Source organism: Asterias rubens, chromosome 3, assembly GCF_902459465.1.
Source record: "Asterias rubens chromosome 3, eAstRub1.3, whole genome shotgun sequence".
NCBI classification, from domain to species: Eukaryota; Metazoa; Echinodermata; class Asteroidea; order Forcipulatida; family Asteriidae; genus Asterias; species Asterias rubens.
In genome coordinates, this window is record NC_047064.1 from 8,071,241 (window position 1) to 8,096,179 (window position 24,939).

Below are 24,939 nucleotides of genomic sequence, written 5' to 3' on the forward strand. Positions count from 1 at the left end.
TTTCGATTTGCTTTTATGGCTTTCTATAATAGTTGTCCAACCTCGGTTGGCAAGTACACTCGAGCTGTGACGTTGCAATAAAAAAGGTTAACTTGATCGATTGATTAAGGGATTCAAAAATAGCTACATCCGAGAGAAACACCAAGCCATTCAATGAGCTTCACTTAACTCTCAAGTGTAAAGAGGGATTCTCGCAAAAAGAAACCCTTCACATCGCATGAAGCTCTTCTAACCCAATGTAGTCATTACTTATCATCAGAGAGCAACACTTGAGTTTTTAACAGCCTTTTTTTATTTCAACAATCAATGCTGCCATTATCGAATCATCTTCTTCTTCATAGGTCACCCATCCCATCCCACCACTAACCGTTTGATCGCGCACACAGACGATTATAAAAAGCTACCCTCGCTTGGACGGTGAACACCTCGAACGTTGGCCTCAGCGATATCTCTCATCAGTCAGTGCACACTGCATGCGATGATGCTGGTGGCTTTCTACTTGACCGTGCTCAGTCGACTTTTTACCGGAGCCACATCTTCTCCATTTCCCGGTGATGCTGCTCCTCGGAGACCCTTCTACATCGGTGGAGTGTTCCCGAAATTCAATGACCCTGCGTATGACCTCTTACCAGCGACTGTGCAGACGGCCATAGACCATGTGAACAACATGACAGGTCTGCTTGATGGATATGAGCTGAGACTGAGATGGGAGTGGACAAACGTAAGTCTATTTTTGTTTATTTATTTATTTATCTATTTATTTATTTATTGTTTTATTTTTTTAATTTCCAGGCAAACAGTACAAACAGAAAAATAACACCATAAATAAGACTACAGAGAACCAGCCTGCAGATAACCAACATGTGAAAATAATCACTATCTGAAGGCGATCCAGATAAAAATAACAATAAAGGCACTGTTACATAGTACTCTGATTTTATTTATATTTTTAAAGGTAATTATTGAAGCTTATAAATCTTCAAGAAATACCATAAAACAAAGTTTTCTGATAGTAACAGGGAACACAATAGATTTGAACAAAGAACATTAATGCCTTTGCAGCTTTGATGTTGCAATAGCTTGTTAAAATATGCTTTTGTATCTTTATTAAGTCAAAGACTTAACATCATTTGAACGTGGACAATAATAATGAAAATGCTTTATTGTGGATTTTATTGCAATCTATTGTGATAGGTAATGAGTTTTTATGTTTATATGGTTTATAACCAATGCTATATTATGGACCACCACATAAAGGGAAACAATATGAACGTACATAGTTGTGATAAAAATTGACGACAACAAATTATGAAAATTATTATCAATGTACGTGTTCTATTGAAGCTGACCGTGCTTGTGCAAACCGCTTCCATTTTAAAGGAACATTACATAATTTTTTTTGTTGCTAACAAAACAGTTGCTGACAGTGTAAGTACTACCCAGGGCATGCAGTCATTCAAATGTAGAGAAAATAAGTACCTTAAGTAACGTCCCGTTTTACGGCAATTATGATTGCAATGTGATGCTAGTTGTTGTGTCTCTCATCACTTTCTAGTGAGTGAGGCATAGTCCAATAACCATTATCTCCTTTCTTTTCTTCTTGTTTTTTTTATCGTGGAATGGTCTGTTGAAACAAGCACTTAGCTATCCCTAAGGGATATTATGCTTGTCTTTTCAGGGGGCACTCCTTAAAAAAAATAATAAAACAATTAATGTAATTCACCATTATGTTATAATCTGACAAACCTGTCGAAGTTTGAGATCGATTGGCCATCTGGGTCTTGACCAAATAGTGAAAAACAGATTACACACTTTTTGCATCGACAAAAAATTGAATAAACCGCTAACTAAGCTCCAAACTCGAAATTGTTGATTTATTTCTCATCAAAAAATTATGAGACTTCAGACGGAAATATTTCAAAGGATGGTTTCTACAATCATCATCATTAGACCGTGTAAGTTTTATGTAAATCTGTGATCTTTAGTCGATTGTTTTGTTTTCCTCATCAATTCTGTAACGTCACTTTAAGCTGACCTTGCTTATTCAAACCACTTCTATTTTAAATGGACCAACATGGACGCACAACGATCTTTACAGATCGGAAATCTAACTTGCATACTATTGTGCACGTGTCAATATTATACGTGAAAATTGGGACATGAATTTCGTCATTATGAGGCTATTAATGAAGCCAGGTTTGAAATGTACGGTTCATATACTTTGGCAAAGACCACGATTAACAAAACATCTCGAAAGCTTTTGATGGCAACGGAAGCATCCTGTTTAATCATTTCGTCTGAATGCTTACAGTTCATTAGATCAATACAAATTAAATGAGAGACGATTCATTTATGAATCGTTTTCTCGGATTTATGAGAGTTGGTGTACGTTCGCGAAGGCTGCGGCCAGACATGCAGTTGGTACCCGCTGTCAACTTGCTAAACGTTGATGGATTCTACGTTTTGGTGAAAAGAACACCAGACTATTATACACATTGTACTCAGCTAAAACTTTCACATGTGACTTTTTTGTATCTTTCTTTTAATAACGTTACCTACAAATCAGCATTTCGTTGACAAAAAAAAACAGTCTAGGACCCTATACCTTAAAGCTTATTTCGTTAAATTTAACCTGTATGACTGATGAGACTCGTTGTATTATTGTTTACATTGTACATTTGCATTTTGCAGCTTGCAGTTGGTGATAACTGCTTAATGTGAGAGTGGAAACTGCTAAACGGCCCTTTTGGAAATCATGGCTTGAGTGTTACAGTTGGGACGGCCCAACTATAACTGGGACTGCCCGATAGTGACAGTGACAGTGGTAGAAATGTAGATGGCCACAATAAGTTGGGCCTCCTAATGATTGTTGATCCTCTAAAGCCCATCAGCTTGCATTTTGGCTCATAAGTTAAATAGTGATACATACATTTACATACAAAGTGCTTCTGATATTATGTTAGATTTCAGACGTTTATCTGAATTCAGACCTGTCAACCATGCTCATTGCAAAACTTGAGAAAAATCAGTTGTTTTCTCGTTATATGTACGTGGTAAAAACATCTATAGTTGTGCTGATCCAATGATTTGTAAGAACTGCTGTGCTGGTTCCCTACCACTGGTCCTTGCGTTGACAGATTTCTGGATCACAACTATAGTTGGGCCTAATAAGAAGAAACTATAAATAATTAGTAAACTTGCGTACGCGGGTGTAACCATGTGTAAATCTCTTTTGAGTGAGTGTTGGCTCTGAACAGAGCCGGTTTGGTCTCGACGTTTCGAACAGTATACTCTGCTCGTCTTCAGTTGGGCCGTCCCAACTACAGTCGGGACAATTATAATGTTGGAAAAGAACATTGTTTTATACTGTGTATGATTGCTTTGGGGTGGGGTCGCATTTCGGGTAGTATTGAATCAACTTATTATTTGTCTCGTTACAGGGTGGAGCGGCCAGAGCGTTGCAACTTCTCAACACGTTCGTCTACACGGAGCCACACGTTGTGATGACGTGGGGGCCTGCACTATCCAGCGAAGCCCTGGTGCTGAACGAGGTTGCGGCTCAATACAACCTCGTACAGGTAAATCTTATGCTGGGTTTTAGAACAACAACCTTAAAGACATTGGATACTTTTGGTAATTGTCATAGACCAGTCTTCTCGCTTGGTGTATACATAAATAACAAACCTGTGAACATTCTTGCTCAATTGGTCGTCAAAGTTGCGAGATAATAGTAAAAGAAAAAACACACTTGATTTCGGGACCTCAAAATCTAATTCTAAAAAGTCAAACAAAATCCCCCCCCATCCCAAACCCACCCCTGACCACCATAGTAAACAACTCTTATGAAGCTTTGGTGAAGCTTGCCAGCTGGCACAGTCAGGTCTGTACTACCTGTTGACAGACAAGCTTGTTGTCTGCCATTTTTAATTTTTCCAGCAGTACATGTCTATGGGGAAGTCCCCAGAACCTTGGACCAGTGTCACTTGATATGGACGTAGAAGATAAACCCGATAACCTGTGCCACTCAAATTCTCCATTATGTTTCTCAAACGTATAATGAAGGAAGTCATGAAAGGAAGGCTTTCTACTCCATTCACGAGAGGAGTAATTAACAAAAACGCTAATTGTGCCATAAAAAAGCATGGCTAACTCACTTAAGACAGGGTTAAGCCAATTGAGAACACTGACCAATTACCAAAGGTGCCCAGTGCTTTAAAGGGACATAACAGGCGAAAACAAAATCGTGACAAACCTTCGTTCGAAAAAAACATCGTTCAAATCGTTTTATTTGTTCACATAATAGGACAACAAAGTAACATCATCAGTTTATATTCATTTGATTGATCAGTTCGCTATTATTGTTCATTTTACATGGCAACTTCAGAGATGAATTGACAATAACTAATTATCAATATTGAAAATTAATAAGGTAAACAACGAAATAATGAGTGAGGAAATATTTAGTCAGGAGGACACAACTCTGCCAGCAGCATCATTGTGTAAAAGGTAGATGAAACCCATAATACGTTAAGCAGCACATAAAGTATAAAGCAATCGCACAGCATCGCTAAACAGTACTGTCCAAAGGCCCACACTTCGAGTATCACAACTTATATATAATATAACAAACATGTGAAAATTTAGGCTCAATCGGTCACCGGAGTCGGGAGAAAATAACGGGAAAACCCACCCTTATTTTCCGCACGTTTCGCCGTGTCATGACATGTGTTTAAAATAAATCTGTTATTCTCGATATCGAGAATTGATAATTGTTTTAAAGTCACCAGGAAGTGGTATTTCGTCAAAATAAAGCTTTTGTCACTAAAATATGTGTATTGATGAGTGGAATATGAATACACAGTTAACTAAGGTTCTAAAAAATTAGTTTCCATTTTATTTACAAATTTAAAAGACGGTCCGACCCGAGAGGGCGCTGTTCGTGACGTCAATCGAGGCGCGATATTTAAAGAGACAATGTGTAGTCTGGCCACTACGGTACACTACGTCTGGGTACCTGATCGGTATGATGCCTACGTACAAAACTACGGTCATGGAGCAGACTGCACGCATTGTATGGCTGCTGTGGACGGTCCACTCGGATTACCCAGCACGGTGAATCGTAGCAGTGCCAGCACAAAAATGCCGGAAAGATGTCGGAACAATGCAAGAAACAAACTTTTTTTTCGAAACGTACAAACTCACGACTAGGACTTGCATGTACTTGCACGTACGTGTGTTCGATGTTCGATCGAAGCAAAGTCTGCCTCAATTGACGACACAAAAGGGGCAGGCGGAGTCACCCCCAAACAACTGTTTTTATTTTTTAAACAAAATCGTTACAAACAATTACTCAGTAAAGCATTTCATGGAATAATATTTCAAGGGAAGTCTTTCACCATTACCTTCTGTAAACCCTGTAAGTTAATTGTAAATCTGTGAACTTTAAATGTTTGTGTCCGACGGCTTTAAATGAAACCAATGTAAATTCTGGATATTTAAACCACTCACTTATATAAACAAAAACATAATTTTTTTTTTTTAATTGTACTATTTATCCCATTGAAGAAGTAATAATGACCACAGGGACGTTGAAACCAAACTGGTCTCTCTTCACTTCAGGGGTTTTAATGGACCGTTCCGGCTTCCCACTAAGCTCCGCCCACAGCGCACGTGAGCAAGACACGTGTACGAGCACTCCCAATGACATTCTGCACGATTCTGCTGCGCGTGCCAAATATACGCGCACGCCAAATATACGCACGCGCATCCGAGTTTGTCTGACCACAATCATTGCTGTGATTGGTCAAATGGGTGAACGCGCACAGTTTGATTGACAGGCCGGATCGGTCCATACAATGGACTCTTCCCATGAAATATGCTAATTACATTCACGCATGCGTACAGGCAAACACCATAGAGTTGTGCACTAAGCAGACGCGCAATCGCGTGTGCGTCACGCACCCATTAGCCGTGTACAAAACAGCGCGATGTTCCCTCATTTTGCCAACCAAAACGTTAGTGCGCATGCGGTATGTGCAATTTACATATTTCATGGGAAGGGTCTATTGCCGAAATGATTTCCTTTTTCTCTCCTTGATCAAGTATTTGACACTAATTTCTTCATCCACGGCCTTGACTTTCCCACATTGACCGTACCCACGTCTTTTGTGTGCTTCCCTTGCGTATAGGAAATGCATAAACAGCCTTTTCATTTGTTTATTAAAAATGTAATTGACACTGAAAAAAAATGGGCCTCGTGTATGGAACAACTTTATTTTGCCACTGTGTGGCACAAAGGTCTGCTAGTCAAAATCTCCAAAGTACTACCACGCTGGGCCGTTGACATAGTTGAACTGCTGTTGCAACAACGACGGTTTCGTGTCCATATGGGAGACACTTGCAGCTCGTGGAGAATGCAGAAGAACGGCTTGCCACAAGGATCAGTACTGGCACCCACCCTGTTCAACCTGTACACAAGTGACCTCCCAGCCACTATGTGCCGAAGTCATTTCCATTCCTCCAGTGATTGCGCCTAAACTGTGTACCGGTTTTTACGTTTTCTGTTTGTCTCAAGGCCTTTACATACATTTAAACATTGTTTGATGCACACATTTCCTTGTGAAAAAAATAAAATAATCGGAACTGTCTTCGTGGCTACACTGTCTTCCCTATTCACAAACTTCCTCTGCAGGCTAAAGGTATTATTTCGCTCTTCCTTTCCAAACAAACCTACAACTTAATGTACCTTTGACCACGCATTAATTTATCATGGAGATAAGCAGTCTTATTCTATGTAAATACATATCAAGCAACACTATGCGTGTGCACAATGCGCATTCCACTCAAACATTATGCACGCAGCATGCAGACGACCGAAAGTGCAGCTGACAAAATATCACCTCGGACCAATCAAAGCACTTAGAAAGCTTACGTCACTGCACATTGTCCAATGAAATCATTGTATCAAGCGACATCATTGGTCCCGTAAGCAATTTGTTTGCGCACATCAAAAGTTCCAAAAAAAATGGAATCCTTAAAACAAAAATAATGACATTTGTTTAAGGTTGGCAATTATATACTACATAAAAAAAACATTGCGGCCCGTATGACTAGTGCCTGTCTTCATCGAACAAAGACGGGGGACAAGTCCACTCGGAAGGATGGTTATGAGCATGGAGGAAGGAAATACATTCCTCCATGCTAGAGATAATACATTTTACCAAAATGTCAGTGTGAATTCACGCATACCAAACTGAAGTGATTTGTAGCCAAGGGCGGAAACATGTTTTTTTTTTTTTTTTTTTTTTTTTTTTTTTTTTGAGGGGTTGGGTCTAAGTTTAACAATTCAAGCGCGAAGCGGTAAAGTGTTTTAGATCCGGGGATCTCTTTTAAACCTGGGGGAATTTTTGAAGGTGACGATGTTTTCTGGCGCATTATGAGACTTTCTATCATTACTTCAAGTAGTATCCAAAGGGTAAGGTTTTGTCCCTGCACTCCTGTCTTCCGTTTATTAAAGAGAAAAACGGCAGGAATAGAGGGGGTAATGGGAGCTTGCGAGTTTGTGTCGCGAAGTCTTCTTCGTGGTGTCCAGATTCCGACCCTAGGGCCCGGAAATGTTTTTAGATTAAAAAAAGGTTGTAAACCTTTCCAGTTTAACCTTTTTCTTTAAAGGCACTGGACACCTTTGGTAAAATAATGTCAAAGACCAGTATTCTCAATTGGCGCATCCCAACATAACGCATAACATATCAAATCTATGACAATTTTGACTCGATTGGTCATCGAAGTTGCAAGAGAATAATCAAACAAAAACCCTTGACAAATGTGTGTGTGTTTCAGATGGCCAATAAAAGGCTTCAAGCCTGAAGTCTGTTATTATTCGAGTGAGAGATTATAGCTCTTCTCAAAAACTACGTTACTTCAGAGGGAACCATTTCTCACAATGTAAACTGCTCACAAAAAGTAAGGAAACTTTTTTCAATCCAGTATATTTGTTATTATTTAATACTCTCTTTGTATATGGTATATATCATTGCAAAGCTGAACTGTTCCTCTTTAAAATGATACCACAGTTGCAATGATTACATGTTGCTGGACTTGGCCATGTTAATGAGAATGAGACAAAGTCACAAATCAAATGTGCCAAAATTAGAATTTGTTTTGTTACTGTATGAACAATCAAATTGACACTGTAATTCAAACAAGCAAGATAACTTACTGATCTTAATCCACTTTATTTAGACAATAAGTTTAGTATAGAGCAAGACAACTTACTGATCTTAACACACTTTATTGATACAAAAAGTTCATTAACAAGTGGATGATCCGAAGGCGTTGATGACAGCCTGGGCACCTTCTTCTCATGCTGCACACGTCTTGTGATGCGCTGATGATGAGGGATGGCAGTCCATTCTTTATTAAGGAACCTGGGTAGGTCAGCCACAGTTGATGTTTTTGGTGGTTCTGGCGCGGACAGCGAGGCCAAGCTGGTCCCATAGATGTGTCATGGGATTCAGGTCTGGACTGTTAGCAGGCCAATCCATCCGATGCACCCCAACATTTTTCAGGTAGTCAGTCACCAGTCGGGCTCGATGGGGGCGAGCGTTGTCATCTTGAAAGATGGCATTTGGAGTCTGCCAGTATGGGACTGCATTCGGATGTGGAATATCGTCTTGCAAATTCCCATCAAACAAGGTGTTTTTCATGAGATGAGGATATTGTGTCCGATGAGCTCACTTGTGCAAATCATTGTGTAAACCATTAATGGTTCTGAAAAGCTTGATCGGTCCGATTATTGAACATTACCTATTCACCATTCACAGACAACGGTAATTTTGGCACATTTGAGTTGTGACTTTGCCTCATTGTTATTCGTGTAGCCAAGTTCAGCAACATGTAATCATTGCAAATGTGGTATCATTTTAAAGAGGAACAGTTCAGCTTTGCATTGATATATACTATATACAAAGAGAGTATTAAATAATAAAAAATATACTGGATTGAAAAAAAGTTTCCTTACTTTTTGTGAGCAGTTTATTATACTTTTAACAGCTATCCCTTGCTCGTTATTTGTAGTATCAGTTTTTGCTCTCTTTCTTAAAGTAATAAAAGCAGCTGTTGGAAAAGAACTTTATACAAGCTCAAATCCCCGTCCTTACCACGGGATGGGGTGGGGGAAATGTCAGTTGCCCACCCCTGACTAGAAAACAACTTGTTAAAACACCGTTAATACTTTTACCTTCTTATTTGCACAAGGCCCGACGTTTCGTACCGAGCAGAGTTTTTACGAGAGCTATTCCTTCGAGGAAGACTCTGCTAGGGTAGAATTAGTCTTCGAAAAGGACTCTGCTATGGTCGAAACGTCTGGTCATAAACGGTCTGGCATTTATACTCTAGGTCCTCCTAATTCTGATTTTTCCTTTTGCAAGTTAATGCATGTTATTGCATGTCATTGCATGAGTGCGATGTATGTTTTTTTTAAGACAAGTCAACAACTGCATTCATATTTATTCTTCCTATTATTCCCCCCCCCCCCTTTAGGCCTACTGGCCACCCCTTCTCCAAAACATGGAGTGACCCTCCCCCATGCCCATCCCTCCCCACCAATCGTTTTTACACTCTCCTGTCCTCTATCCTAAAAGAACAGGACATTGTCAAAAATTGCATCTGCTTTCACTGACGACACATCAATACGTTGGCGACTGCTTACAAAACAGAAGTTAATTAAAAACCAAAAGCAGTCATGCCTGATAAGTCACTATAATGAAAACTGACTGCTATGGTAAAGCCTTGCGATAGTGACAGGTATTAAAACGGACACCAATCTGGCCAAGTAGTTTTTGGTTTTTTTTTTTTTTCTTCCTATTCTCCTTGCTATTATTAATAAGCAGACAAGGCCAAATAATGTTATTTGGTTGGTGGGCTTGCCAGGAAAATGAAAATAAGACCGCGACGATATTTTGTGAAACAATATATCAAGGAGAGAAAATTATTCATTGTCAGAACTCACTCTGAAGTCAAAGTTATATAACAAGAACATTATTGTTGACATAGGGCCTACGCAAAAGTAAATTAATTAAGCTTTCTCAAGTGACTTAATAAGTCTTGCTATAAAAAAATTGTAATACAAAACAAAAAACAAATAAAAAATATGGATGCCTTGTCACACATGGCAAGTTTTGCAGGCAGTTTGGATGCGGCCAACTACGTGCATGCTGACGTTTTAATAATAATAATAATAACTAGATATAGTGTTTGTAAAAACAAACACTAGGTGTTCGGCTATTGTTGGGTCAGTGTTTGAATCAATGAAACAAGTGTTGTTAATAGCTCGTCAAATTGCAAAGAAATCAAAACCAAACAGTTTTCTCAATGTGTAATAATTTTATGGTAAAGCATCAAAAAGAGTACATGTCAACCTAAAAGCATTTTACAGGCATTTCCGGTTTACAAAGGTCAAAAGGTCAAGAGAAGGTCACCGACATACCCATTTTCGTGAAGTACGGCTGTTGCCCGAACACCTAAATAATAATTGTGGCTTCTTATTAAGCACACATGTCCGTCACCCAGTGACGCTCCTGGCGCTGTAACATACAGTATTTCCTGCCAGATGTGGGACTACGTTTGAATTATGAGACCTAACTCTGATAGCACCATGTAATGCTTTACAAGATGCTGTGGCGCAATTTGCTGCCGATCGGACCAGGAACACCGGGCGAACCCCTTCTCTTTTCGATAAGTGCACTGTGTTCTTTTACATAACACATGGGACCAACGGCTTTTGTTGATTGATTATTGGTTATTTCTTTGATCGCTTAATAAATTGGTTGACTTGTTTGGTTGATACAGTGATTGGTTAATCAATTGGTTGGTTGGTTAACTGATTGTTTATTAATGATATACTTAATTGTACGTGCATAAATTTCTATATATATATATATTTTTGTATGTGATGAGTGATCTAAAGCGTCCAAACCTCGATGTTTGGAAACAGTGAAAAGATGTAAGAGATTTTAACTATTTTCTTGTGACTACCATGACCAATTTAGCTTAAACTTTTAACATGTTTGCACATCAATGTTGCATATGTGAATAAAAAGGCACTGGACACTTTTGGTTATTGTCAAAGGCCAGTTTTCACACTTGCATATAAAAAAGGGTACACATTTTGAAGTCTTCTTTGAAAAAAAATGTAATAACGATAGCAAAAAAACATAGTTCCACAAAATTGTGTGCTTTTAGATGCCTAAGTCTTTTAATTATTTTGACCGAGAAATTAACTCTTTCTCAAAAACAAAAACAAATTCACAGGGAGCCGTTTCTCACAATGTGTTATACTTTCAGTATTTGCCTTTAATTGCGGGTATTTATTTATAGCTTCAGAATACTTGTTTTGTCAAATATATACCCTTTTCTTTATGGCTACCTTCTACTTCTGTCTAATGTTCTGATCTTGATCTCGAAGGTTGGCCTTGCGAACTCTCCAGCCCTCGGCCAGGGTCATAAATACCCGCTCACGCTGCGGATTTGGGAGGAAGAAAACGAGGTTAACCCGGCAAGGGTCGCCCTGATGAAGAGGTTGAACTGGAGCAGGTGTGGGATGATATTTGAAGAGTCCACTTTCAGACAGGTGAGTAAAACATGAAATAAATCGTGCTTTAAATGGTTTTGGTATCTTTTGGTTTTTTTGGCCATGACATGAATCCCTACTCACTGTGAATGAAGATGTATGCATAGGCCTATGTAATACAATTTCCCTGTATAAGTTTCAGCTTCATTAATGTAGTCAAGTTTTTGAGAAAAATTTAGTGAACATCACAGAGCAATGTTTCCAGGAGAATCGCATATTAATACGGTATAATTTCGTATTTACCAGTATTATACCAGTTCTGGTAAAATATAACATTGTACACGCAAAAATAATGTTCGTCTTCAAATCTCGAGCCTATGTAGACTCATTGCAATGACAGCCGTCTTCAAAAACGTGTGTGCTGCGCTCGACTCTCAGCCAATGACAGCTTGTGGCGTGGCCGAGCGGTTAAGAGCATCCAACTGAAGCTCTGGTATTTCTGATCAGCAGAGGTGGGTTCGGGTCCAAGTCGTGACACTTGTGTTACAAGACACTTCTTCGTCCTTCGGATAGGACGTAAAGATGTTGGTCCAGTGTGTTTAAAAGCTGAATATATGTATATCTTTCCGTTTTAAAACACAGTTTATCAGGTTAACCTTAGCTAACTGATATTGTACTTAATGCTGGTGCAAGCACTGTATGCCTGTTATTATATTTTGCAAAATGTGACCCACCGTCATTCAACAAATTACACGAAATTAGATAGATTATAAATTATTGTATTGTGAATAAAAAATACAATTCATTTAAACTATTGCATGAACGATGTGGTAAATAGTTTAAGTCGGAGAATATAGACTCATAAGTGTAGATTCTTACTCGCCTTCGGCTTACAGTCTATCTATGAATCAACACCTTCTCGCCCATTCTCCTTTACGGAATTATCGTAGTGTGCACAATTCCACAACAAGCACTCAAAGTGCATACATTACAGAGCAATCGTGATAATAAAATAACAAAAGCAAACAAGTTGCACACATAATGATTTACCGATGAAATAACATAATGAACATTTACATTATCCCAATCACAAAGCGCTATTGATGACACTACATTATACAAATATTGACTGTCTTTGTCATGCTGTTTTATTTGAACGCCCCGAACCCCGGGTACCACGAAGCTCTCGTTGCCTTTTAAGACAGACGCGTTACCATGGGCACCTCTCGTTAGTAATTATTATGTTTCTGCTAAGACTTGTTGTGCTTACATTACGAAATTCGGCCCTGGGCCCAATTTCTTAGAGAAGCACAACAAATATGCTTACCAGAATAAGGTTACCAGCCAAACTTCCATGTCACATGTACAATTTGTGACCGTCTCCTGCTCACTGGTGTTAAGCAATACTTTCAAAGAAACTGGGCCATGATCTGAGCATGCAGCCATAGCTCCATGATCAGAGCAAGGCCATTTACTTTATTGTTCTCCTTTATATTTTTCCATTAGCCAAAAAATATATAAATACAAATCCGTTATATATTAATTAGTGATGGAACTTTTCTGTAGTGCATTTGGAGTCCAAGATCAGGGTAAGATTTTATGGCTCTGCTTACCGCTCAATTATGCACTTTATGTCAATTGTGTGCTTTATGAGCGCAATAAGCGCAGCATTGCGCGGTAAGTAGGGCCATGGAATTGGGCCCCGGACAGTATAGAGCTAGTAGGTATGCCAGGAAATTAAGAAGAGTGTATTATTATACACATATTGACTGGCAACGAGGTAACTAGTATACGTCTATTCCCACGAGGGACTTTGAGTGACCAGAAGAGCGACCTATTTCTCAAGGCCGAAGGCGGAGGGAAATAGGCCCTCTTCTGATCACTCACAGGCCCGAGGGGAATAGACGTACACTAGTTACCGAATTATGCCAGTTAATATGTGTGTTATAACACAGCTCGGTCTTAAATGTCAAATAAGAACAGAAAAGGGAGTTTTGTATTTGTTGTTCACGGTTCAAGTCAAGAGAGGGCGCTGTTACCGCGGGCACTATAGACATTTTTGCAAATACCATCGCGCAAGCTTAAACTGTTGAATGAGGTGCATTGTGGGATAGATACGGATCAAATTTGGATACCAGCTAGACCACAATGCACCAAATTCCAAGCTTTACGCGCGCGCCCCAGTATTTGCGAAGAAAGGTCTATATTCAAAGACTATTGCCCGCAGTAGTGTGTTGGGTCTTAATTAGACAATCTATTGTTATATTATTCATATATTCATAAATCAATAGGATTAAAGGCTTAAATTAGCATAACAAAGGATGGCATGAGTCTTAATGAGACAGTCTATTGTTATATTATTCATAAGGCATGAATATGTGCATAAATGAATAATGATAAGGGAGGTCATATGACTATGTATGAGGTCAAATGATGGGCCAATGAGAGGGGAGGGCTTAATGAGACAGAAATATGCACGAGACTGTTGTGAGTTTGATTTGAAATGGGCCAATGAGAGGAAAGGGCTTAATGAGACAGAAATATGCAGAAAAAAAATAAAAAAATAAAATATAATTTTATATATATATATATATATATAAATTATACAAAAAAAAATATAATTGCTATTCTTATTAATTGACCATTGTTAGTTGCATCATGATGCAACTTGCTCTCTAATCCTACCCTTTCATGTCTCCCTCCATTGTTGTCGAACAATACATTTACCACTTTTATGGTCCAGTAACCCTTCCTTTCATTCTAAACATCCTTTGTCCTCGCCACTTCACTCCTATTGGTTCATAGCCCCCAATATTGTTTCTGAAATAGGAACTTTGATTGGCTGTTATTTTCCCGCTTCTTTCTGGATCCTTTCCTTAATCCCTTTCCCCCTCTCTTTTTCTATAAATGGATATGTATTTGTTTGTACTTGTCTTATGCCTCTGAAGAAGGTCCGGATTGGATCGAAAGCTAAGGCCATCTACCCTATTCATTATATATGTATATACAAAAATAAAAAATAAAAAACATTTACAAAAAACATTTATAAAAAACATTAAAAAAAACAGACAGTGATTAAATCTCTCTTTTGAAAATGTGGTGGCTCTTAATAGAGCCGGTTTTGCATGCGCCCTCTCGGTGTGCTTTGCGCCTTGCAGCTGCTCGTCTTGAGGCGGGGTCTCGAGGTTGGGGTCTTGCATGTGCTGCTGAGGCACGTACGTACTTTAACCAACCTGATTTAGAGCCTGGCGAAGGGTTGAGGGCGCTGCGAATCTGCCTCCTTTTTTCGAAACCCTTTGGCAAACTCTCCAGGTAGTTGAAGTAAGCAGTGTTGGAAACAAAGGCTGCCTGGACCATTGCCGACTCGATGGTTATGTAGTCGACGTCTTCTTCGTACTCCCTGGTCTTGATGGCCAATGAGATCCTATGTAGTTCATTGCAGCGTTGACGTTGGGCTTCTAGCAACGCTACATGGTTGGTTTTGTCGGCGATACTAAAATTAAAACTGTTGTATGCAAATACCATCCAGCTCGTGCAGTTACCGTCAGCATCCATCGTTGCAAAATGAATCTTAGACCCCGGGTACCCCCTCCTAAGTAACAAGTCCTAACAATATGGAAATGGACTAATGAGAGAAGAGGGCTTAATGAGACAGAAATATGCACTAGAGGTTGGAAGCGAGATCAATAACCACTATGAAAAAAAAATAAGATTATAACCTTGAACAAAAGGTTTGGTGTACCCTGAACATCTTCGGGGGAAAGGTTGTTATTGAAAACACCACTTCACAATCATTTGGAGAGTTTGCGTAACCATAAGAGAATAATAGGGTTTGGAAAAGGCAGGAAGGAGTGGGGCTAGGGAACTAAAGGTTTAATACAACTTACACTTTACCATTACGTATTGTGAGTCTAAAAGTCTTAATAAGACAGAAATATGCACTAGAGGTTGGAAGCGAGATCAATAACCACTATATTAAAAAAAAAGATTATAACCTTGAACAAAAGGTTTGGGTGTACCCTGAGAATCTTCGGGGGAAAGGTTGTTATTGAAAACATGATTCTATGTTATGTTACTTACACTTTTAGTGTTTAAAACCATTATGCAATTACACGTCGAATATAATGCGAGCTTATTTCTGTATTTAGTTTTTATAAAACAAATCATTATTGGAATAAAAAAAACGAACCCCATAATTTGAGATTACCTACATGAAACGCGTACAGTAAATTCGATTCTTTATAATCGAATATTCGGATGTTACTTGAAAAGGAAATATTCCATCAGTTATTTACTCAGTAGGACTCCTACGTGTTTTAAAATATTCATGCAGTTAAAGTAGTCCTAGTAAATTCATTAAGTTTAACTGAAGTCATATAATAGTATCGAGTGATAGGTAGACAAAATTAAGACAGTTTGGTTATTCTCTTTTTGGAAGATGTTGGGGGCTCTGAAAAGAACCGGTTGGTTTTGACGCGTTACACATTCAACGTCTATTTGAAGGTGATGAACATTGTGATAGCCTTGATTCGTGATGCACTTGCTTTATCAGTTTGTAGATGTAGGTCCTTTCTACGTCTTTTCTTGTTGCCATCTGGTGGTGCTCCCTTAGCCTTACCGGCCTTCTTCCGTCCGTCTCCACTTGGCTTTTTGAATTTTCCGTGGGCGATATGATATTTAAACAGAGTATGAAAGATTAAATTAATCCCCGTTATAGTAAAAAGAATACATGTCATTTTTAGTATATGGAGAGACTATTGTAAACATTCCTATACTCTTTTTTCTTTAAATTTTAAGTTAAAAGCGTTACGTTCAATATAGAATTGAATCTTAAGAGTGTCAAACGTCTTGAGCCATTTTACAAACAAACATATTTTTTTTTTAATACTACGAAAAAAAATGTACGCTACCATGGCTAACGGAAGTTGTTATCGTTCAGTGTTGCCTCCCATGACTAAATCAATACATGTGTTGCGTTGCAAGAGTCAGCAAAATCATGAAAGTTTACCTGCCGCGATTAATACATTTATCTTCCCCAGTAACGGACCATCAATTGAACAAAGAGTAACTTTTAGTGTTTAAAACCACCATGCAATTGCAAGTCGAATATGAAGTGAGCTTAGTTTCGTATTATTTTAGTGTTTATAAAACAAGTTATCATTGGAATGATAACGACCCCCATAACTTGGGGTTACATGTAACGCGTACAGTCAAATATTTGGATGTTACTTTTAGCAAGTGAGGAAACAAATTTCAGTTCTCAACTTATTGAGACAAAAATTCGGTATACGATACTAAACACGAACGTTTCTCTTAAAGTTATTAAACGAGCTTAACTGTCTACACAGTCCATCTCAAGACTGTTTAGTTACACATCATTACGAGTAGCATTTAAAATAAACTCACCAAATTCAGATGGTGCGCATGAAAAACCAACACGTTACCGTAGCTCCATGTTTATAACGACGGCATCGATCTCGATCTCTAATAATATTAAGTCATTGTTTCTCCCGATACTTCTTACACAAACTGATAATAGAAAAATGTATGCTTCTTTTCGACCGAAAAATCGCATCCGGACATTATTCCATGATTTGTACACGTACACAATCGGTAGAGTTGCCACATGTCTATACCTGCAACATTGGATCTACAACAAATTTTGCCCGCTGGGTCATGTACCCCTATTGTTGACGAATCGATTAGTGTTCCCCCACTATTTGCTAAAGGATTAAATTTGTCCAGGCCCTTAAACGAAAAGAGTCTATGCTGTGCACAACAAGACAGTAGCTTATAATGTTGAATGGTACCGACTGTTGAATGCTTGTCGATATTATACGAAGACAATCTTTTTATTACATACAGTTATTTTCTGTGGTAAAAAATTAATGACTTCGTCTTCATTACGAATGAAAGACACTGTTTGTTGTTTTTTGCTAACACCAGATACATCACTAACTTGTGTCCGATTTAACTCAGTTGAAACTTAATCATCATCATTCACATGAGTGCTTATTAATTATTGTAAAAAAAAAGAAGTTTGGTTTCAGCGTTTTTTTTGTATGTGATTGTTTTATCACTTTTAAAAACTATAAAACTAAACAACTAAAAACTAACTACAAACTACAAACTGTACACTATCAACAATAAACTAACATAAAAAAACGCAATGCTGCAAACTACAGAAGAAAAAAACTAAAGGAAAAAACGAAAAAAACACTCAAATCTTAAAAACTAAACCACTTAAAGCTGTAAAAACAAACTACAAACAACAAAAATACGTACTGAAAACTGCAAACTACAAAGATTAATAAATAAAAACTAAAAGAAGAAGTAAAACTAAATTCAAAATTTTAAAACCTAAACACTTAAAATCTTAAAAAAATAAAAACTTGAAACTGCAATCCACAAGCTGCAAACTATAAACCAAAAGAAGAAAAAAAAAAAAATTAAAAGCCTAAAAACTTAAGCCTACAAACTATTCCAGAAAAACAAAATATTACCAAAATCTGCAAACTACATAAAAACTAAAGGGAAAACGAAAACTGAACTCAAATCTTAAAAAACTTACAACCTGGCAAAACTTGAAAGACAAACTACAAATTAAAAAACTAAAAGAAAAACATAATGAACTCGAAAGTAAAAAACCAAGCAATTTAAACAGCTAAAAGCTTAAAGACTTCAAACTGCAACCTACAACTAACGTAAAACTTTGTTTAAAAGTTTACTATTACAAATTTCAAGCTACAAAATAAAACTTGAAGGATAAACGAATACTAGACCTAACTCGAAACTTGAAAACTTAATAAACCATTAATAATAACATATTATACAAGTAAATGTTATCGTAATACATTAATAATAATAATAATAATAATAATAATAATAATAAAATAAACAATTCCAAATGCCAACTGAAATCTAAAAACTAACGAATTTAAGTACATAATACAAACTAAAAACTTAAAGAAAACAGTACTAAATTCCAAACCTGCAAACTTCAAAGCCCACTAAAAAACAAAACAAAACAAACCAGTACTGCATAATATTTTAGAACATAAGATGACACTTACTTAACTTTATTCTGAAAAATTATTTTCAACTGAACACAATAATCGAATACAAGTTATGTAGACAACTTGTAAATAAACTAACAGCAAAACAAGAACTGAACAATGTATGGACTCATTGAGCAAAATGTACAACACTGTAAAGACCACGGAGTAAACATCCAGATCACAAACTGCAAACGATAAAACAATTACACCCTCATACACCGTACATACATACTTACGAAAAAGTGTGTTTACCGTTTATACCATCTTTTCAGTTAAACAAAAACTCAGTTTTGTTTAAGCATGTACGTTTTCCTCTTCTTTTGTTTTCTTTGGATAATCTGTTTGGTAAAACAAAATCAACACACGTTCAATGTTTTCTATGATTTGCATCGGTTCAAATTCTTAATTTGTTTTTCATCGACTTTGTTAAATCATTAAATGGTGCACTTTTGTTACAGCTCGTCCGGAGTTTTCGAACATATTTTCGGACGATTTGCCCAGCATATAAAGACATAATGATATCAAACCATTATGTACAAAATAAATGAATTCACAGTATTAATAAGAAGTAACTGGAACTAAGTAAACTTTCGAGTACAACCAGAATAGAGCCGATGTGGTCTTGATGTTCTGAACAGTAAACTGTGCTCATCTTCATCGCCCAATTTTCTCCCAAAGATAACGAATGTTAGTATTATTTTTAATGAGAAGCAAGTCCATGAGTGAACAATTAGTAAAAATCTGAGTGATCAGGTCACGAAGTGTCGATCATGCAGTGACGGACAAGTGTTATTGTAGTGGTATTGTAGTGTTCAAGATACAATGAGCGTCTTGAAAGAGCCACGCAGTGATGATTAGTCTTCCTCATGGTAGTGTGAATGAGGCAAACTGTTATTGTTTGACTCATTTGGGAGGTGCGGACTCATTTGGGAGGTGCGGGAGTGATTGCAAATCACGGAGCGCCGAAAGAATGTCCACGCAGCATAAACGAGACATTGACGACTCGTTTGTAGTTTCACGAGGTGAAAATGATCGAGACAGTCGATTCCACAACGTCTGACAAAACGTCGAGGAAGGGTGGTTTAGTTGAGTTTTATTAGATGCCGTGGTCTTTATTTTCCACGTACTCTCAGTGTAGGTATGATCCGTATGCGATCTTTAGAGGACAAGACGAGACATGTTGTCAGTGACCTGTGACGTCAAGGACAAGTCAGGACGAGATATGTTACGTAAACGTCAGTCACATGCGTGACGTTAGGGCAAGTCCGGACGGGTAGTTACGTAAAGTGTTAAGGAGAGTTATGTAAGAGTTAGAATAGTTCCTGATCGGTTGGTTAAACATAGATGGCTGAAAAGGACTTATAAAAAGTGATCGTTTTCAATCTCTAACACTCATTCCGCATTTTTTTTAGACTACGACGCTAAGACAGAAGGAAACCTCTGCTAAACGGTATCTGTCGCATTTAACCATGGCTGAAGTATTCATACCTAATGTAGACTGTGACGGTGTGTTGACGGGAACACCTAGCTCCCTGACGTCTGTGTTCAGGCCATTTGACTGTGTGAACAGTCAATTGAATTGACACGCAGGCTTCTAAGCTTTGTGATGAAGCTGCAAAAAAAACAAAAGCTGATAAAATTAGAAAACCAATTAAACTCGGCCAATTAAACCTGTCGAGCTACAGACCCTTTGTAAGCACTGGCTTTGAGATTATTGTAATTAAGTTGCCATTGTTAAAATCCCATGACAGCTTTGTTCCTTATAATAAAACTAATTTCACTTGGTATCGTTTTATGGCGCGTTGGTAACCAACCCATTTTACGCTCGGTGCACATGATGATTATTTCCCCCAGTAAATGGCCCATTTGTTTCATTCTTTGCAAACCAACTGAACGCACCAAACCTGCAGCAGCAGAGATGTGTCTTGTGACTGCTGACTTAGCTTGCAGCAGCAGCAGAGATGTGTCTTGTGACTGCTGACTTAGCTTGGTGCGTTCAGGTTGGTTTGCAAAGATCGAAACAAATGGGCCATTTACTGGGGGAAATAATCATCATGTGCACCGAGCGTAAAATGGGTTGGTTACCAACGCGCCATAAAACGATACCAAGTGAAATTAGTTTTATTATAAGGAACAAAGCTGTCATGGGATTTTAACAATGGCAACTTAATTACAATAATCTCAAAGCCAGTGCTTATATTAAGGGTCTGTAGCTCGACAGGTTTAATTGGCCGAGTTTAATTGGTTTTCTAATTTTATCAGCTTTTGTTTTTTTTGCAGCTTCATCACAAAGCTTAGAAGCCTGCGTGTCAATTCAATTGACTGTTCACACAGTCAAATGGCCTGAACACAGACGTCAGGGAGCTAGGTGTTCCCGTCAACACACCGTCACAGTCTACATTAGGTATGAATACTTCAGCCATGGTTAAATGCGACAGATACCGTTTAGCAGAGGTTTCCTTCTGTCTTAGCGTCGTAGTCTAAAAAAATTGCGGAATGAGTGTTAGAGATTGAAAACGATCACTTTTTATAAGTCCTTTTCAGCCATCTATGTTTAACCAACCGATCAGGAACTATTCTAACTCTTACATAACTCTCCTTAACACTTTACGTAACTACCCGTCCGGACTTGCCCTAACGTCACGCATGTGACTGACGTTTACGTAACATATCTCGTCCTGACTTGTCCTTGACGTCACAGGTCACTGACAACATGTCTCGTCTTGTCCTCTAAAGATCGCATACGGATCATACCTACACTGAGAGTACGTGGAAAATAAAGACCACGGCATCTAATAAAACTCAACTAACCCACCCTTCCTCGACGTTTTGTCAGACGTTGTGGAATCGACTGTCTCGATCATTTTCACCTCGTGAAACTACAAACGAGTCGTCAATGTCTCGTTTATGCTGCGTGGACATTCTTTCGGCGCTCCGTGATTTGCAATCACTCCCGCACCTCCCAAATGAGTCCGCACCTCCCAAATGAGTCAAACAATAACAGTTTGCCTCATTCACACTACCATGAGGAAGACTAATCATCACTGCGTGGCTCTTTCAAGACGCTCATTGTATCTTGAACACTACAATACCACTACAATAACACTTGTCCGTCACTGCATGATCGACACTTCGTGACCTGATCACTCAGATTTTTACTAATTTTTCACTCATGGACTTGCTTCTCATTAAAAATAATACTAACATTCGTTATCTTTGGGAGAAAATTGGGCGATGAAGATGAGCACAGTTTACTGTTCAGAACATCAAGACCACATCGGCTCTATTCTGGTTGTACTCGAAAGTTTACTTAGTTCCAGTTACTTCTTATTAATACTGTGAATTCATTTATTTTGTACATAATGGTTTGATATCATTATGTCTTTATATGCTGGGCAAATCGTCCGAAAATATGTTCGAAAACTCCGGACGAGCTGTAACAAAAGTGCACCATTTAATGATTTAACAAAGTCGATGAAAAACAAATTAAGAATTTGAACCGATGCAAATCATAGAAAACATTGAACGTGTGTTGATTTTGTTTTACCAAACAGATTATCCAAAGAAAACAAAAGAAGAGGAAAACGTACATGCTTAAACAAAACTGAGTTTTTGTCTTACTGAAAAGATGGTATAAACGGTAAACACACTTTTTCGTAAGTATGTGTACGGTGTATGAGGGTGTAATTGTTTTATCGTTTGCAGTTTGTGATCTGGATGTTTACTCCGTGGTCTTTACAGTGTTGTACATTTTGCTCAATGAGTCCATACATTGTTCAGTTCTTGTTTTGCTGTTAGTTTATTTACAAGTTGTCTACATAACTTGTATTCGATTATTGTGTTCAGTTGAAAATAAATTTTCAGAATAAAGTTAAGTAAGTGTCATCTTATGTTCTAAAATATTATGCAGTACTAGTTTGTTTTGTTTTGTTTTTTAGTGGGCTTTGAAGTTTGCAGGTTTGGAATTTAGTACTGTTTTCTTTAAGTTTTTAGTTTGTATTATGTACTTAAATTCGTTAGTTTTTAAATTTCAGTTGGCATTTGGAATTGTTTATTTTATTATTATTATTATTATTATTATTATTATTATTATTATTATTATTATTATTAATGTATTACGATAACATTTACTTGTATAATATGTTATTATTAATGGTTTATTAAGTTTTCAAGTTTCGAGTTAGGTCTAGTATTCGTTTATCCTTCAAGTTTTATTTTGTAGCTTGAAATTTGTAATAGTAAACTTTTAAACAAAGTTTTACGTTAGTTGTAGGTTGCAGTTTGAAGTCTTTAAGCTTTTAGCTGTTTAAATTGCTTGGTTTTTTAGTTTCGAGTTCATTATGTTTTTCTTTTAGTTTTTTAATTTGTAGTTTGTCTTTCAAGTTTTGCCAGGTTGTAAGTTTTTTAAGATTTGAGTTTAGTTTTCGTTTTCCCTTTAGTTTTTATGTAGTTTGCAGTTTTTGGTAATATTTTGTTTTTCTGGAATAGTTTGTAGGCTTAAGTTTTTAGGCTTTTAATTTTTTTTTTCTTCTTCTTTTGGTTTATAGTTTGCAGCTTGTGGATTGCAGTTTCAAGTTTTTATTTTTTTAAGATTTTAAGTGTTTAGGTTTTAAAATTTTGAATTTAGTTTTACTTCTTCTTTTAGTTTTTATTTATTAATCTTTGTAGTTTGCAGTTTTCAGTACGTATTTTTGTTGTTTGTAGTTTGTTTTTACAGCTTTAAGTGGTTTAGTTTTTAAGATTTGAGTGTTTTTTTCGTTTTTTCCTTTAGTTTTTTTCTTCTGTAGTTTGCAGAATTGCGTTTTTTTATGTTAGTTTATTGTTGATAGTGTACAGTTTGTAGTTTGTAGTTAGTTTTTAGTTGTTTAGTTTTATAGTTTTTAAGTTTTGAGTTCAGTTTTTTTTCCAGGTTTGTTTGCATCAATTTGTATTTGTAGCTTCAATTTTTTTTTTAGTTTGATAGTTTTTAAGTTTTGAGTTCAGTATTTTTGCTTTAGCTTTTACTTTGAGGTTTACATTTTGATAGTCTTTTTTTTTTTTTCAGTTTTCGGCTTTTATCTTTTAGTATTTAGTTGTGAGAGGTTTGCAAGTGTCTGCGCTTTGAACCAACTGTTTTTGGACTGCATCGATGTTTTTTATACTGAACCTACACGTTGTACCATAATAATGTGATGTTTAGTTGAATATTCCTCATCATGTCGTTGACTATAGTATAGTGTTTCGTTGTATTACTGATTTTGTTTCATTTGTTTCTTTTTTAGTTTCTCGATAGACCTATACTTTAACATTTTTGTCTGTAAAATTGTGTACATGCCTTTTGAAAATTCTTAATTTTAAATCACATTATTGTTTATTGATTTGTTTTATGTTGCAGTCTTTGTACATGTTCGTTTTTGTTATACTTACGTTTCGTTTAATGTGTAGCGTTTGTTTATGTGTCCACGTCAGAAGCACGTCAAGCTAACTACTGATATAAATTTAAACAAAGTGATAAAACAATCACATACAAAAAAAACGCTGAAACCAAACTTTTTTTTTTTTTACAATAATTAATAAGCACTCATGTGAATGATGATGATTAAGTTTCAACTGAGTTAAATCGGACACAAGTTAGTGATGTATCTGGTGTTAGCAAAAAACAACAAACAGTGTCTTTCATTCGTAATGAAGACGAAGTCATTAATTTTTTACCACAGAAAATAACTGTATGTAATAAAAAGATTGTCTTCGTATAATATCGACAAGCATTCAACAGTCGGTACCATTCAACATTGTAAGCTACTGTCTTGTTGTGCACAGCATAGACTCTTTTCGTTTGAGGGCCTGGACAAATTTAATCCTTTAGCAAATAGTGGGGGAACACTAATCGATTCGTCAACAATAGGGGTACATGTACATGACCCAGCGGGCAAAATTTGTTGTAGATCCAATGTTGCAGGTATAGACATGTGGCAACTCTACCGATTGTGTACGTGTACAAATCATGGAATAATGTCCGGATGCGATTTTTCGGTCGAAAAGAAGCATACATTTTTCTATTATCAGTTTGTGTAAGAAGTATCGGGAGAAACAATGACTTAATATTATTAGAGATCGAGATCGATGCCGTCGTTATAAACATGGAGCTACGGTAACGTGTTGGTTTTTCATGCGCACCATCTGAATTTGGTGAGTTTATTTTAAATGCTACTCGTATACTGTGTAACTAAACAGTCTTGAGATGGACTGTGTAGACAGTTAAGCTCGTTTAATAACTTTAAAAGAAACGTTCGTGTTTAGTATCGTATACCGAATTTTTGTCTCAATAAGTTG

General features: G+C 37.1%; 1 protein-coding gene across 1 annotated transcript in view; it reads left to right on the forward strand.

Moving 5' to 3' along the window:
• The first annotated feature begins 370 nt into the window (after window positions 1–370).
• LOC117288272 (gamma-aminobutyric acid type B receptor subunit 2-like) overlaps window positions 371–24,939 on the forward strand; it is a 64,920-nt gene continuing 40,351 nt past the window's right edge. The window contains exons 1-3 of the mRNA XM_033769058.1: window positions 371–721; window positions 3,441–3,578; window positions 11,465–11,629. Coding sequence (XP_033624949.1) covers window positions 479–721; window positions 3,441–3,578; window positions 11,465–11,629 — 546 coding nt within the window. The 5' untranslated portion in view covers window positions 371–478. The remainder of the gene's footprint in view (window positions 722–3,440; window positions 3,579–11,464; window positions 11,630–24,939) is intronic.